This window comes from Channa argus, chromosome 4, assembly GCF_033026475.1.
Source record: "Channa argus isolate prfri chromosome 4, Channa argus male v1.0, whole genome shotgun sequence".
In the NCBI taxonomy this organism is placed as follows: domain Eukaryota; kingdom Metazoa; phylum Chordata; class Actinopteri; order Anabantiformes; family Channidae; genus Channa; species Channa argus.
Genome location: NC_090200.1, coordinates 10,853,557 through 10,869,706, shown reverse-complemented (window position 1 = coordinate 10,869,706; position 16,150 = coordinate 10,853,557). Strand labels below are relative to the sequence as shown.

General features: G+C 37.8%; 2 protein-coding genes across 3 annotated transcripts; one reads left to right on the top strand and one right to left on the bottom strand.

Moving 5' to 3' along the window:
• The first annotated feature begins 773 nt into the window (after nucleotides 1-773).
• tnnt2d (troponin T2d, cardiac) lies at nucleotides 774-3,775 on the top strand. Its single transcript, XM_067502455.1, has 12 exons — nucleotides 774-825; nucleotides 953-963; nucleotides 1,062-1,079; nucleotides 1,178-1,199; nucleotides 1,285-1,342; nucleotides 1,451-1,567; nucleotides 1,642-1,719; nucleotides 1,822-1,932; nucleotides 2,142-2,251; nucleotides 2,426-2,516; nucleotides 2,807-2,844; nucleotides 3,588-3,775. The coding sequence occupies exons 1-12, from the start codon at nucleotides 788-790 to the stop codon at nucleotides 3,631-3,633; spliced, it is 738 nt and encodes a 245-aa protein (XP_067358556.1). The 5' UTR covers nucleotides 774-787; the 3' UTR covers nucleotides 3,634-3,775.
• On the bottom strand, nucleotides 3,270-14,357 carry dnm1l (dynamin 1-like). Of its 2 annotated transcripts, XM_067502452.1 has the most exons (19): nucleotides 14,133-14,357; nucleotides 12,501-12,645; nucleotides 11,797-11,826; nucleotides 11,131-11,177; nucleotides 10,686-10,757; nucleotides 10,474-10,560; nucleotides 10,034-10,196; nucleotides 9,753-9,873; nucleotides 9,475-9,606; nucleotides 9,052-9,258; nucleotides 8,829-8,949; nucleotides 8,584-8,739; nucleotides 8,397-8,486; nucleotides 8,185-8,277; nucleotides 7,928-7,981; nucleotides 6,935-7,111; nucleotides 6,280-6,389; nucleotides 6,005-6,164; nucleotides 3,270-4,477 (listed from the first exon to the last, which is right to left on the bottom strand). In XM_067502452.1, exons 1-19 carry the CDS (start codon nucleotides 14,232-14,234, stop codon nucleotides 4,421-4,423), a joined length of 2,124 nt encoding a protein of 707 aa, XP_067358553.1. In that variant the 5' UTR covers nucleotides 14,235-14,357; the 3' UTR covers nucleotides 3,270-4,420. The 2 variants fall into 2 exon arrangements, with proteins under 2 accessions (XP_067358553.1, XP_067358554.1); XM_067502453.1 differs by lacking the exon at nucleotides 11,797-11,826 and having other exon boundaries at nucleotides 14,133-14,356.
• Nucleotides 14,358-16,150: the final 1,793 nt, after the last annotated feature.

Genomic DNA, 16,150 nt, shown 5'->3' with positions numbered 1-16,150 from the left:
TGAAGTACCTAACTACTTTTAAAGCAAAATGTTCCTTTTTTTTACCTTTCTACTTTACTTACTATTCAATCTGACACAAAATAGATAACTAGATATAGATAACTAATTTGTAACAAATTTTAACTACTAACTATTTGTAGTCTACGTAGATGTAACTGAGTAAAATTACTCAAATACTGTACAAGGCATATGTACTTTACTGTATACTTAGATACTTTGTTTTGCATATACAGTACACACAGTACCTCTACATGAGTTTAAAAGAAAAGACTATTAGATCCACAGGAACAACACTTGTTTACAGTCTGCAACTGTAATTTGACATAATGAGACATCTCTTTAATTTTTATTCTTTAAATATAGACTCACTGGCCACTTCATTAGGTACACCTGTACAATCTAATGCAAGCCAACACAGCAGCTCTGCCATGAATTATACTTTTACAATGTTATCATTTCTCAGCTTTTGAGCTGAAACTGCTGAATTCTAACTGTGATAATTCTACTAGATTTCACATTGAACAGGTGTACCTATTAAAGTGGCCTATTAAAGTTAGTGAATTTGATTGCAATACATATTAGCTCGAGTATTTTCTGATTATACCTGATTGCTTCAGTGAAATATCTCCAGTGAGCTGCGATAGCTGGGTCAGTGTTAAAACTCATAGTTCAAACGTTGTGCAGGCTGCCATCTCATGCCCTGCTCTGTGACCTAGTGATCAGACATGTTCGCCAATTTAAAAATAGTCTAACGTGGATCCATTTTGCAGGGCTCACGCTTAACAAGATGTCTGACACAGAAGAAGGCTTGGAGGAGGGTGTTCAGTACGTAATCAATCATATAATTCTGTATTTTTATTTAATTAATGATGCTATTTTTTGTAGTACTATTTAGTGAATGCATCACAATAACATTATTTTTCCTTCTCTCAATACTAATTTTTTTCTGAAGGGAGGAAGAAGGTAAGATGTTGTTTCTGCACATGTTTTGATATATTTCATTATTATTATTTAATTGATTTTCAAACTTGTCACTGATCATTCATGTTGCTGAACATCAGCACAAGATGAGGCAACAGGTGAGAAACTACTTTGCTTATGATTTACCACTTAAATATACGCATGAAATTACTTTAACTAACTTCGAGTGGCTACTATTTTCTCTTCCTTGTCCCAGATGAGTCAAAGCCCAAACCTAAGTAAGCATCGCACCACTTCTTGAGCAGTTAAAACACCATATATATATATACAGATTATATATTCATAAGCTATTTATGTCTGCAGGTTTATGACAAATATTACTGCCCCAAAGATCCCTGATGGAGAAAAAGTGGACTTTGATGTGAGTCAGCCCTTTTAAATGTCTCTTTCTTCTTAAAAAAGACAAACAAAGTATCCATTTGGGCCCAGTGTGACACATTTTTAAGTTCTCATCCTGGATTGGTGACAGGACATCCACAGGAAGCGCCAGGAGAAAGACCTGTCCGAGCTGCAGTCTCTGATCGAAGCACATTTTATCCAGAGGAAGAAAGAGGAAGAGGACCTCATTGCCCTCGTGAACAGAATTGTGAGTCTGTCAGTCAAAATAAAAATCTTTGTCTCTGGGCGAAATCATTGTGACTATACCAGTTTCTTTTATAGGAGAAGCGTCGAGCTGAGCGAGCAGAGCAGCACAGGATCCGAGCAGAGAGAGAGAGGGAGAGGCAGGTCAGACTTGCGGTATGTTCACCCTGCCCACCTACTCATGTCCTTTTTGACAGGAATCCACGAATCCTAACACTATGGCAGCAGCTCTAAATTATTACCTTTGCTGGTAAACAGGAGGAGAAGGAACGCAGGGAGCAGGAGGAGCACCGTAAGAAGCAGGATGAGGATGCCAAGAAGAAGAAGGTTCTCTCAAACATGACCCAGCAATACAGTGCTGGACAAAAGGTAATTCAAAGAAAAACACAAGGTTCGTTTTTGTACTTTTAAGCAAAGAATCAGAATTCTTCTTCTACTGTTAAGTAAATCACTCGTCCTCCCATGAAAGTGTGAATTTTGTTTTTGTAAAAAGTAATAAAAAAAAAATTTCCACTTTGTTGCTTCATCAACATTAATTAATAAATAAAATTCAATTAGCTGTACTTTTACCAAAACAGACTGACAACAGAAAAGGAAAGAAACAAACAGAGAGGGAGAAGAAGAGGAAGGTCCTGGCTGAACGCAAGAAGCCTTTGAATGTTGATCATCTGAACGAGGATAAACTCAAGTAAGAGCTCTGCAGACCTTCATGTTTATCTCAACATTGCCTGAAACCTGTCATAATAAATACAGCTGGTTCAGGTTAATGCAGAGATCAATGAACGAGCTGCTCATAATGTGCCTTGTGATTGGTTTTTTTATGTGTGTGTGTGTGTGTGTGTGTGTGTGTGTGTGTGTGCAGGGAGAAAGCCAATGAGCTGTGGCAATGGCTGATGGGCCTGGAAGCTGAGAAGTTTGATCTTAGTGAGAAACTCAAAAGACAGAAGTATGATGTAAGTCTACAAACAACGATGATGATGATGATGATGATGATGTGCCTAGTGAAAAAACAAGATCTCCTATAATGTTTGATGAAATCAGATAAACTGAGTATTTAATTTAATGGAAACAGAAACAGATTTTACAGGAGAAATCAATATTTTACATTCATACTATACAGACAAAAATAAACATGAACAGTTATTCAGGCTCCTCACTCTCTCAAGTAACGGACACGTATGATATGGTTAAGAACTGGACATGTCAGGTGTTTTTTTTATAAAACGCTTACGTTTCATTTCAGATTAACCTGCTTCTTGCCAGAGTCCAGGACCACCATAAGTAAGTACAGAAACCCTTCAGAGGATTTACTCTAGACTACAACTGAGACTAGAATCCAGAGTCCATTCACTGAATTCTGTTTCTGAAATTCTATACAGAATATATATAGTAATAGCTACATTTTGTAATATGTTAATTTAAACTGTTTTACATAAATGTTAAATGCATCATTTTGACCAAAGATCTTCTAAAACTATATTTGAGCCACAACTGTCTCTGGGCTCACTGTTCTCCACTCGTACAAATAAGTCAATTACTGCATGCAAATATACCAGTAAAATGTACACTGGCATCCAGCCACTTCTGAAGACGTGCACTAGAAAACGGGATTGTCACAGACGATTTAAAATGGAAACACAGCATTAACAAATCAAGTTATGAGAAATTGCCGAATTAACTTATCTATAAAGGAGAGACAACGTCTCGACCATTTTCTTAGCAATTTTATTTGACAGTGGCAAACAGTTTGACAATAAGCCCAAAATAAATCTATAGAAAATCATACACTGTGGACCATCATATGAGAAAGGAAGCCTTAAATTCTGATGTCAAATCCTAGCACTTAAAATATTAATAAAATATTAAGTACAGAAACTATTTTATGATTTCCAACACATTAACTGTTCTTGGGATACTGCACTTGCCAAAACAAAGTCTGTGCACAAATGAGTTGAATGCAGCAACTGAAAGACCTCCACTTGCCCTGAACTCATGGCTCGCTGTGCTTTTCCCGCACCTTTTAGTGCTAAAGGTCGTGGCAAGGGCAAGATGGGCGGCAGGATGAGGTAAAGCATCTACTAGAGGCAACAGTGACAACAGTGTCTGGCCCGTGTTTTTAACGTGTGTGTACTCATGGTTCTGTTGTATCGAGTCAAATGTCAATTATCATGATACCAAAACAATAAATAATCATTACACCCTCTCTGCAGAATTGTCTCTGCTGTTGTGTAATTCTTTCCAGCTTGTAGCACTATTGTATAATACAAAAACTCTGGCAGAATCATTTATTTCAGCAGTCTTCTAAATAAAAAAATAATACTGTCTTTTAATGTGTAAAGTGTAAATTGTTCTAATGCGTAAAAATGTTGGAATATTTTCACAACAAAATATTTAAATTAAGTGTATTTTACTTAAGAAAAAAAGACAATGTTTTACAACATATAATGAAAGAATTGACAGGATGAGTAGCATGTGTTTGACATTTCTGCTTTTTCTATTTTTATTCAAATCTACTTTAAGACCAGAGATTCCTCAGCAAGGCTCCACGTAGTGGTGGTGCATAACATCATCTATATATTTTTATTAATTTAACTGCAAGAAAAATATAATAATCCCGTAAAGGAGCGTGTGTGATGCTGATGATGGAAAAGCGTTATGTACCACCCTGCATTAAATCCAAGTCCGTACAGTACATTAACAATAGGTTTCCTTATTCACATATCCACACCAGTGCATTTTCAGACTGTTCGTCTCTGCAGTGTAATGTGCTGGGAGACTCAGCAATGGTATCGGGGGTTGTTTTAAGAGGATGAGGGTTCATGTCGCATGAAGGCTGCTTGTTGAAGAGAGGCCGCTATCACCATAGGTGTGTTTCTCTGATCTCTGCTATCACCTGGCTGGCTTTCTGCAACGCCTGCACAAAGGAATTAAAAAAAAAAGTGAAAGTGTCTGAATTAAACATTTTTGCCCACATGCAGGGACAAGCTGTTTTACTGTCAAATAATTTTTTTTTGTTTGAAAGATAGAACTTTTTTACCATCATTCCACTTTAGCTCAAACAAAGAGGGACACCAAGAGGAATTTGTACCATAAATAACTTTGGAACATAAATACTTGCTGTGTCTAACTTCAAATAAACTTTCTTTTATACCTTCCTACACAGAACAAGGAAGGTGTATTTTGTTTTCCATTTTTACATTGAAAAAGCATTAGCAAGACATCTCTTAATGTTCAGTATGAACGACAGTCACTACAACAGGAACTACAAGGAAGGAAGGAATTAAAACTTTAAACACCAACATGGTCATCTGACCACTGTTTTAAAGCTTTAGCTGAGGAGATAGTGTGGGCCACCCGCTAATTGCACGGTCAGCAGTTTGACCTTTATTATTATTGTACAATGTACAATTGCAGTCTATAGTGTCAGCATAAATCCATCTACAGCTTCATAAAATCCAGAGCTCTGATTAGACTGCTCTAACTAATTCAACTAATTCTAGACTTTCAGCTCCTTCTTGGGACGTTTAACATTTTCTGATCCTTACTTTTGGGATATGTGCAGTTTTACCCACAACTTCCCAAGTTCCTCTCCTGTTGCTTCCCATTCATTAGGAAACACTTTCTACCTCCGATTTGCAGTCAACATCACCCATCAGAAACCGGTCTATTGACTCAGAATTTATGCGCTAAATTCTTTGTCTGACATAGCCACTCACTGGTTGGCCCTAATTAATTTTCAAATTCGCAACTTCACGTTTTCAGTCACCTATGCAGCAAAAAGCTATATAGAAGAGTGTAACTACGATGGAGAGAAGCTACAACACCTGCAGGTTTGAGACATTGTTTTTTTGCTCACATTTGCTTGTTGTCCTCCCAAAAGCTATGTTTTAGCCCCATAGGGCCACTACGTAATTAAGTTACTGTTTAATTAGCTGATTGTGAACAAAGTTTATGGAAATAGAGAACATTTATTGATTCAAAAACAAATCTTGTTTATCATTGTTACAGGGAAGTTTTATTGTAATATATACCAAGGCAGTTTCGAATCACCCGGCCCTAGCTCAGCGCCTCTGGTCCACATGTTGGGGAAGACACTAAACTTCAAGTTACTCCTGTTGTGTGAGATTCACTTGCTAGTTGCTAAAAGCATCTGTTAAAATGATTTAATGTTAATATAACACTGAAACACTAACCCTGTGTGCCTTTTTCCTTGTCGTACTGTAGCTTTAATATTTGTAAGCAATGGGGGTCTGGAAATGTTTTTTGTTACAGTACATGTTCTAGGACCAAAAAGTATCTCTACTAAAGTCAGTGCTGAATTTTTCATGTTTTATAGTGACTGCAGTAAAGGTTTTAAAAAGAATCAAGTGAGTGACTGATACTGGATCTTGTTGTTGTTGTTGTTGTTGTTATCTGTAATGACCCTTGACAAATCCCTTACCTTGAGCATGTCAGCAGCCTCGCTGCGTCTAAGAGCCATGTCCTCAGACTCTGTCAACAGGTCGTTCAGCAAGGCCGTCTTGTATAACTGACCCACCAGCTCACTCTGCAGACAGTCCTTCACGTGGTTTACCAGAAAGTGCATCACTGCTTTTGGTACACTGAGCACAAACAACATGATCCGGGAAGAGCAGATGAATCATATATATTTCAACATTTGGAAACAAATCAAATAAACAAACAAAATAGGTGGTTGATAAAAATGACCAGGTTTACCTGTCTTGGATGTTTTTCCGTACGATAAGAAAGTATGATTTGATGAGTCTCTCAATGACTTCACAGTCCCTTTGCTCCCGAGCAGACAACTTCCTGGACACTGAAACAGGCTGGAAACGAAACGACAAGGAAAATGCAAACATACAATAAGGAAAAACCGTAAGATCAAAAATGACACAGTCAGGACAATGGCTCCAAAGCCTATAACAGGCACCAGAATAGATTCAAAGGAAAAACTATTTTCTGTCACACTGAAGCTAAAATCTGCTATCAAATATTAATGTAAATGATTACTGTAAGTTTCACAGATACACTTGCCTTTTAGCAGTCATTTTTATCTTTGTGATGATTGCTCTGGCAGGACTGGATTTTGCATTTAATTAATGATCTTCAATTTCTTTCAATTACTTCTGACCACAGCAACTTAGATTAGGAGAGTCGGATAAATCTCAAGTTGGCAAAGCTATTTTCACACTTGCTAGCATTGCTTATTGGTGAACCAGAGGGATGCTCCAGTCATAACTTCTAGGATCCTCTAAAGTATTTCACTTTGTTTAATTTTTGATATGTGATAATATGGCCGTTATGTTTTCTGAACTGTGTATAAGCATTCTATTTCTTTAGCGAAATTATTAATTTCTAGTCTTTTACTCACCACATCTAGCAGGTTGACAACGTGGCCCTTCTGTGGGCTTGCAAGGGTGGGATTCTGGGGGAGACCCCTTTCAAAAGCTGCACTGTCCTCTCCCTTCTTCAGCATGCCTCTCCAATTTCCTGTTCCACCATCTGCCTGCTCACCGACAGGGCCGCTCTGAAAACTGCTGCCTGCCGCCTACAGTCAGGGCGAGAGAAGACGAGGGTGAGGTTGTGAGACATATCCTGCAGGGAAGCATTGTGCATCTTCTTCTTTTCCTTTCGGCTGTTCCCTTTCAGCGGTCGCCACAGCGAATCATGTGCCTCCATCTAACCCTGTCCTCTGCATCCTCTTCTCTCGCACCAACTAACTTTATGTCATCAATGTTTTAAATGTTTTTCAATCATTGAAAAGGTTAAAGAACAATGCATAATTATGAATTATCATCATTTTCAGAGAACCTTTTATAAGTAGCAGGCCACAGGCCTTCTTTGACTTTATTTCAAAGTAGTTCACCTAGGCCTTTATTTGTTCCATAGTTAAAAGTACAGTAAACAAGCAAGGGCACTGATGAAAAATAATGAGAGGCAGTCTGCATAATTCACAACTCCAGGCTTCGGATCAGGTGATTTAATGATGAGACAGCAGAGATTTCTCAAGGCTATACGAGCACATCCTGGAGCCTGAATTTTACAGTAGCGTATATAGTTGTTATAAGATTTTGCACATATCACCAACCCCTAACAAAGGAAAGAAAGGGTTAGATAAAAACCACAGTCAAAGGTGTGATAAGTTAGAGTAAAAAAAACTCAGACTGGCATATACTTAAAGTATGACGGTAAAGGTTTACGGGGGGGCAGTGGTCAAAAGTGAACAGGAACCGAGTGAAAGGGACACAACTTAGCAGCCTCGACCTTGAAGGGAGGAGGCTCAGTGGTGGGGAATATGAGGGATAGAGAGTCTGTTAAGCCTGTTACAAGAAAACAGACACTGAGATACAAAGGCAGACTGTACCTTATCTCTGGGGACAGCAGACGGCAGGTCTCTTACTCGGTTGCGTCTTTGCTCCTACAAAAATGACATTTGAAACTGTCAAATCTAGGACGATGATATATCCATGCTTCAAAAAACAGCTCCATTACTTTCAATTTATGATTATTTCCAGGAAAACGTGTACATTCACAATTCTCAGCAAGTGAGAATTACAAAACATACTAAACAAAGAAGGAGAAATTTAAATGCATCTATTAGAGTAAAGGGTCCTCACTCACATCTATATTACAGTTTATGAGTCCAGAAGCATCAGCAAAGTCAGGGTGCTTTGTGTTGATATAGGCCAGCTCAATGGCAACCAGGTTATGAACCTGAAAAGACAAAGAAAAATTAATGGGTCAGCCTAAGGTATATATATATATATATATATATATATATATAAATGTCCCTTAAAAAGGTTCAGAGATGTTAATGCTGAGCAGGTCCTGACCATTTCATTGGTGACAGGGAGTCTCTTCCTGAGTAATGAGGTAACCACTTCTACTATGGCATCATGGAGCTTTGGAAACCTCAGCAACTCCTGCAGGGATAAAGAATCGGCCCTATAAGCGTTACGTTTTTTGTATCTGCGCCATCACCTATTTAGTTTTAGTGATATATATGAGCGTATTTCTCACCTGTGTGCTGTAGTTGCTGCAGTGCTGAATGATCCTCTGCATCTCCTCATGCACCAGCTCCACGCACCGCAGACTGGGCTCCTCCAGACGCTTGACCTGCCGTTTCACCAGCAACTCGAAAGAAACTTCAGGCACGAATAAAGCAGGCCTCGGGCCCTGTCAAAGCAAAGCAACGTGTAGGTCTACAGGAGCAGCAATACTATAACTCAGACTACAAATTATAGCAAAATATAGCAAAAACCAACCGTTGCATTTCTGATTGCTGTCAGCACATCGATGGTCGTTAGACCCCCGAGAGGGTCGACCGACTCCAGTGTTCGGCCAAAAGTCTCATGAAATATATAACAAATTCTTGCGCCACCACATCTGAAAAAGTGATGAGATGATATTAGGCACACAAACAGCTGATCATTAAGGACAGTATTGATATTAACACCTCATAGTGGTTGATGAAGGTACATAACTCACAGTTCAGTTGTTTCTATGTACTTGGCTGTGCCCTCTATGGTGTTGCAGTACTCGGCAGCAAACTTGGTGATGAGCTGCAGCAATGTGGCACTCTTGTCGACGACAGGTTCACCATAACCGCAGAGTAGAGACTGGTACTGTGCTGCCAGCACGTTGATCCTCGTCTTCAGCTCAGGAAGACAATCTCTAATGTGGTGCATCAGTAACCTATGGCATGAAACATTTACAAATTACACTTTGCCTGGGAAACAAAGACAGACACTTACATAGGGCAACTGTATGCTATCACAGCAGATATACTAGTGAAATCTGTTCCACTAGATCTCAAATGCATAACATCAGTCGGACACTAAAACATTAGCGTTTACCAAAAACAATTAAATAATTAAAAATTGATTCTATGCATAGAATTTTCTTCTATACCTGTTGAGCGTTTTAGCCAGGTATTTGGTTCCATTTCTGTTTGCGAGGGAGGGATACTTCTTTTGTAGGAAGGCGTATTCATCACGAATTGAATCTGCCACCAATTTCTTTTGATTGATATCCAGCTGACTCCTGAAAAAACACACCACCCAAAATAAGTCGTGAAAGACTGCTGGTTGTACTGGTGCCTATTTTGTTTGTGGTTATCGTCACGTATCTGTATGGGTATGAGTCAGGGTAATATTTGAGGCAAACATTGCACATTAGTGCAGTCTTACCTGTTTACTACTCCAACAATGCCCAGTTTAACGGGAATGACTCTGCCCATCAACACGTCCATGGCATCTGTACCAGCATCCATCAGATCCAACTTGGTCACTACAGCCAGCGTCCTCCTACCTGAGTACACAGAAACACACGTCATGCAAAAAACCCAAAACAAAACACTGCAGTCATAAAGAAAACAAAAAAAATAAGATATCATGACTGGAAGAATTAATATGAAATTAAAACAATAAATGTCAAAAGTAAAGACAGAACCAACAATGAGGCCAGTTACCATCAGGATCAACCTCTCTGGCCACTTTAAGCGCCTCTGATGTTGCCATGTCTGTGTTGGCAGCAGTCACAGCCAGGATGATGGAGTTGGGGTTTGAAATGTACTTGAAAATCAGTTCTCGTATCTGGACTTCTATGTCTCTGGGCTGATCTCCCACAGGTACCTGTGTCACCAAATACACATTGAATTCAGATCAGGACAGGGTTTTTTGGTTGTTTTTCAAGAGTTGACAAAATTAAATGTAAGAATATTTCATAACATTTAATTGTAATGGTCCTTTGGGGTATAGTCTGTGTTACCAGCTACAGTATGGAATCTCTGTAAATTAAACGTGACTCTTACACACTCTAAAATCTTGTTTCAGCGTATAGAATCAATGCGTTTTAATATTTTCCAGGATCATTTTGCTAGGTCACACAGGTTTGGACACAAAACGTTACCTTTGTAATGCCAGGAAGATCCACCAATGTGAGGTTCACAACATGCGGTGAGAAGATTTTGAGGTGAATGGGTTCATCACTAATACCCTAGAAAAAACATTGTCATTTATTAGTAAAAATTTATTAGTAAAATTAATTGAAGAGTAAAAACCTGTCCAGTTCCTGGTCAGGCAACTTTTGACGCTCCCTCCTAATTAGTTTAAATAGCATACCTTGTTATTGCCAGAAATTCTTTCAGTTTCTGCTTCAATCTCTAGCCTGATCTCCTCAAAGTCTGTGTAGATCTTAAAAGACAAAAAGACACAAGAAAGGTAAAGAGAGTTGTACGTTTTATTATTCTAACAACAAAAACAACTTAAGAGTAAAAACCAAATGAGACATAAGAGGGATAGTTTACAAAGAAACATTTCCCGAGATGCCTTGTTTAGTGTCATGAGGCGTTCAGCATGTCACAAGAGCATCTTTGTTCAAACGGGGAGAACTAATTCAACTTTTACCCCACAGCCATATGGAAAAATGTAGCTATTGAAAGGGTGTGTACGTGATTTAATATTTAGATCAAACTCTGATTTTAGATTTTGCTAGTAAAAACACACCCAAAAACCTCTGTAACCAACCCATAAATATCACAAGACTCCAGTAGTTTTCTCGCTCTACCTTGCTTTTGGTGTGCAGGAATTTGCCCCATTCCTCTCCATCAATGCCTACAGAAACACAAAGTTGAGGACAGATGTTTTGGTTACTGATGTGACAGATGGTGCCCTGAAATCACTGTTACTATTTTTGTTATTGCTATGTTAAATGTCTCTGGGGAGGATTTATCTGTGAACATAGATTGAATGGAAAAAACTCTTTAGCCAAAGCTCCACGGCTCTTGGAAAAAATTAAATAATTTCATCAACGGTACAACAAATGTTGTTGCACGCGACCGTGATGGAAGCAAATACTTCAGGCAAAAAGGAAGCAATATGGGAAGCACAGACCGAGGAGTGTAGAAGTATTTTAAAAGCAAAGAATGGTTTGTAATAATAACCACTGTGACAAAACAAGGCAACAATGACAGAAGGATGGAGTCTGTTAGTCATCATAAAGGAAGCTATAATCACCAAACCAATTAATAGTTTTAACCAAAATCTGATCATTTTCTTTTGTCTAACTGAAACTGACAGAGACCAGCCTGAATAGAGGGAAGGGCATGAACTGAATAATATAAAGCCACGTGGTTCACAAATACAAGCAAGGATGGGACAAAATAGCCAAAAAAAGAGAGGGGAGGTTATGTAATATACAACACATTAAGAAACTGAACAAGGAGAAGGAAACCTCTGTAAAGGTGTCCATTTTTCTTGGATTCTGTGGTTACAAAGAGACGACAGGAGACACAAGGGTTATGCAGAGTCACTCTGAGGCCATCCCCAGAGGACAGCAGTGAATAAACACAGGTTCATTATTCATCCCCTGTTCTTAAAGCACTGAATTGTGTTTGAGGAATAAATAGATTAGGCCACCTGGCTGTCAGCAACAAGTAATGGATACATTCATACATCTGTAGCTACAACAAATGTCATATAACTGCATGACTTGATAATATCAAGCATTTGAAAAGGCTGTCCTACATGAGCAGTACTTTTACTTTGTGTACTGTATATTTTTATGTTGATGCTAAATAAGTTTTAATGCATGACTTGTATCAGTCAGGCATTCACAGGTGTCCCTTAGATTCAAGTCTTAAAATCTTCTAAATAAAAAATAATTTCTAGGCATTTAGTTTTACGGTTTCTCCAGAACACAGATTCTGTTACATTTTTATTATTTTTTTACACTGACCCACTTGACTACATTTATTGTGGATGTACACAAAATTCAGTGTGTTAAATGCTACATTTCCTGATAGGGTTTCACAGAAAGCACTTTACTATTAAAAATGCATGTAACATATTGCATATTTATAAAGAAAAAAAATCAAGCTGTTGAGTTTGTGGGAGAATTTAGTACGTAGAGACAAACAAAGAACACTATCATCCTACCATTCTCTTCACTGATTTTCCTGCGGTCCTCCGGATCGATGTGAACTAGCTGTAGAATAAGGGGACGGCGTGTGACGATGCCAGTGCCTCGTGGCAGGATGTCCCGGCCAACCAGGCTCTCTAAAACAGAACTCTTCCCACTGCTCTGTGGACAAAAACAACACCATAAACAAAACAACAAAACCGCGAGAGGAGACTGAGGTAGATTTGACTCACTCAGAGACTTTTCGGTTTGGTACAGCAAACTTATTGTTGCACAGACATTACCACTGATGCAGAAACAGATTCATGGATTCAGGAACTTTTCTACATTTAACTAGAGGAAACAGAAATTCTAATTTGGTTCCTAAAAGGTACTACTTTTGGATGACACACACCCTATGGCAGCTTCAACCTAAGTTTAGTATTCATTCACACAAACACAGGGTGTCCCTTGACAGCTCTTTTTCATTGACATGATAACACCCTTAGGAGACTTGGTAAACTAAAATATACCACTATTAGTTGACTTGGACTGTAGACATGATGAGCACAACCAATTATTAGCTTTCATGCATCATGAATATTTAACAGCTGTTCTTCAGTGAAGGTGTTTGCGGGTCGGGGCCTTTGCAGCCACAGCAATGGCAACCAGACAAATCAGGCCGTGTCTTAAGGTCTGTAATGTGATCAGATGGCTGCCAAAATGACTGAGACACTCACATCCTATTAACCGACCAGTGAAAGTAAACATCCAAGACATAACCTGACATTTTAAAGCAATCAGGCTCAAGACAGTCAGATGGTCAGATTGAAATTGCATCTGAGAAGAGAGGCGTCCGTCCTTATGGTAGTTTGTGGTGCTGTTGACTCATACAGCGACAGTTTTTTTTTGTCAAAAATACATTAAATTCTCGATTTCAATTTCTACTAATCAAAAGCCCAATGCAGCTTTTGCTTTAGAAATAAATGAAATACTTGTTTAATTAAAAAAAATGCTTAATTGTTTAAGTGCTCACATATTTAACAAATCGTTGCAGCTCTAGAGATTTATCTAATAAACTGGCAACTATTCTGCTGCGTGTGTGAGAAAGAGAGAGAGAAAGAGAGAGAGTACAGAGAATACATTTAATACCAAATATAGCAAATTATGTTTTCCATATAGACGATGAAAGGGTTAATGTTCGGAGCCGAAACGGTTAAACGAAACATGTTAATCAGAAGGAAAAACAATCAAGCTATTTAGCAATGATGATCAATATGAGCAATCCTTTTAGTGTAAATACATTACTGTAAGCTGAATATTATCTGCGGATTAATTATTAACGCAAATAATCGAGTTAGTCCTTTTTATTTTCTCTTCAGATACCTGAAATAAATGTAGAGTAATGCCGTCTCCCATCCAGACAGCTTTTAAGTGAGATCACCTATTACGTTAGCTAATGCTAACTTTGTTGCCAAGGCATTTAACATAGTTCACCGTAAAAGAACATTTTAAACTGTGAAGTCAGTCAGAAACGTATCTCTACTGGAACTGCACGAAAGAGAAAGCAAACCCGTGCTGTGTGTGTATATAAAAGAAAGAGCCAAAACAGTGAGTTGGCGCAGGGCTAGCGTAACTTGCTAACCCTAAAGAAAAGTGACGTTTCTCACCTGCGTTCCCACAACAACTATCTGCGGCAGTTGAATTACGTCCGCACCGACTGTGTTAAATACATCCTGTAGTTTGTTAATGACAGGTATAAGGGCCTCCATTAGCTCCGAAACGAAACCCTGTCAAATGTCAGACAACTTTCCTTAATGTACCGCACACGGGTACAAAGTCATTCAATGTCCCTCAGCTAAGCTAGTGGCGTCTATTTGGATCTGCCAAACTGCGCACACGCTTACCCACGGTTGCACCATGGGAGTTTGAGTCACTCAGAGTCACGCTCAACAGACAACAATTGGTTTGCCCTTTTGTCCGAACTACATTTCCTATAGATGACGTAGAAGTCTCGCTGAACCACTGAAATGAAAGAGAAGTATTTATCTCCACACAACGGTAACTAGGGTGCGCACCAAAATATTTATGTGAGGAATCCATACAAGGATTTTATGAATTACTTTAAACTGCTTGACCGAGTGTTTAAAGTTAAACAAAATGCTACGAATATGCGTTCATCCTTGATAGTTATAGAATTTGTATGGTATTATTATTTTCAGGTTTATGCTTTGAGTCTCTTTCTCTGTAGTTATCGTGATCTTGTGTTATTTGACGTTGTTAGTCAATCCATGTCTATATATTAAATAGACATGCATTATATTATTTTATATAATTATATTTCTCTTATTTTGTTGTTAGACATATTTGTAACTGTATGCTTTACATCTGTATTAAATGATTTACTTTGTTGTGTATTTCTCATCCAATGCTGTTTTTACAGCGAAAAAAACAAAAATAAAAAAACAAACTGATGAGTGCATTTAATTTCTTATATATTGGAAATATAACTGATATATACCATCTTATCTATTATTAATCACCTTTAAGGGTTCTAACTCTCAAGAAGCCTAAAACATCACCACAGCTGTGCTTCAAACTATTCAACTATGCTACAAAATTATCTTTATCAGCTCATGGCCACAGTGTGTTAAGATACACATAAAAGTACAACAAAAGCAAAAACAAATAATATAGGTTATTTAGCAGTTAGGTGTAGCATTACAAAAGGCAGACACACTAAAAATCAGTTCTAAATACTGAATTTAATGTTTTGTATTTAGATGCAGTGGGTCTAATTTTGATAAGGGATATAAGTATATCTTCCTGTTGATTACAAAATTATAAATATGGGCACATAAAAATGTATTTGAATAATGCTGATGAGGTCTACCTGGCTGAAATGTTGTATGTACAGTATAATTGCAGGCATATATTAATTATTCTTCATATAAAAAACAAGAGGGTTTAATTGTTATTTTCAATTATCATTATTATCAAGTCTCCTCGCATAACTCTGACCTAAAATAAGTGTAAAACTGTATAAAAGCATCCACCTAGAGTCAGTAACTGGAGTACCAGCCCCTCCTGGCTATCCGTCAAAGTGCCCTTGGGGAAGACACTGAACACCAAGTTACCGCCAGTGGGTCAGGTAATGGGTCACTGCCATTTGTGTGTGTGTGTGTGTAGGAATCCTGTTTTAGCTTAATTACAGTTATCATTGTTATTTAGTGATTAACTAGTATGTTGCTTTGCAAACCATAGTGACACTGTGGACACTCAAAGCTGTAAAGGATACAGTAATGCAGGATGTGAAAGAGTACCAGGTGTGAAATAAATATGTAACTTATGCACATTTTGTCAATCTATATATCACAGCACAATGTGAACTTTGAACTAATACAGCAGATGTTAAATTATTTAGCCTTTTGGGTGTATTATGTTTTATAAAATATGAATACAAACTCATATACAACATAACAAGCAAACAAATAAAAGCGTAATCTCAGTTTGATTTCTACATTATATATATATTTCAATATATAACTTTTTTTAATCAACACAGATATCTGGAAAAGTATGCAAATTTAAAGTGCTATTGGATATTTTATAACAATATCAATATTTAAAACAAATATTGCACAGTACAATGTGTTTACAGAAATGAAGTAACAGAGGATATGTTGTT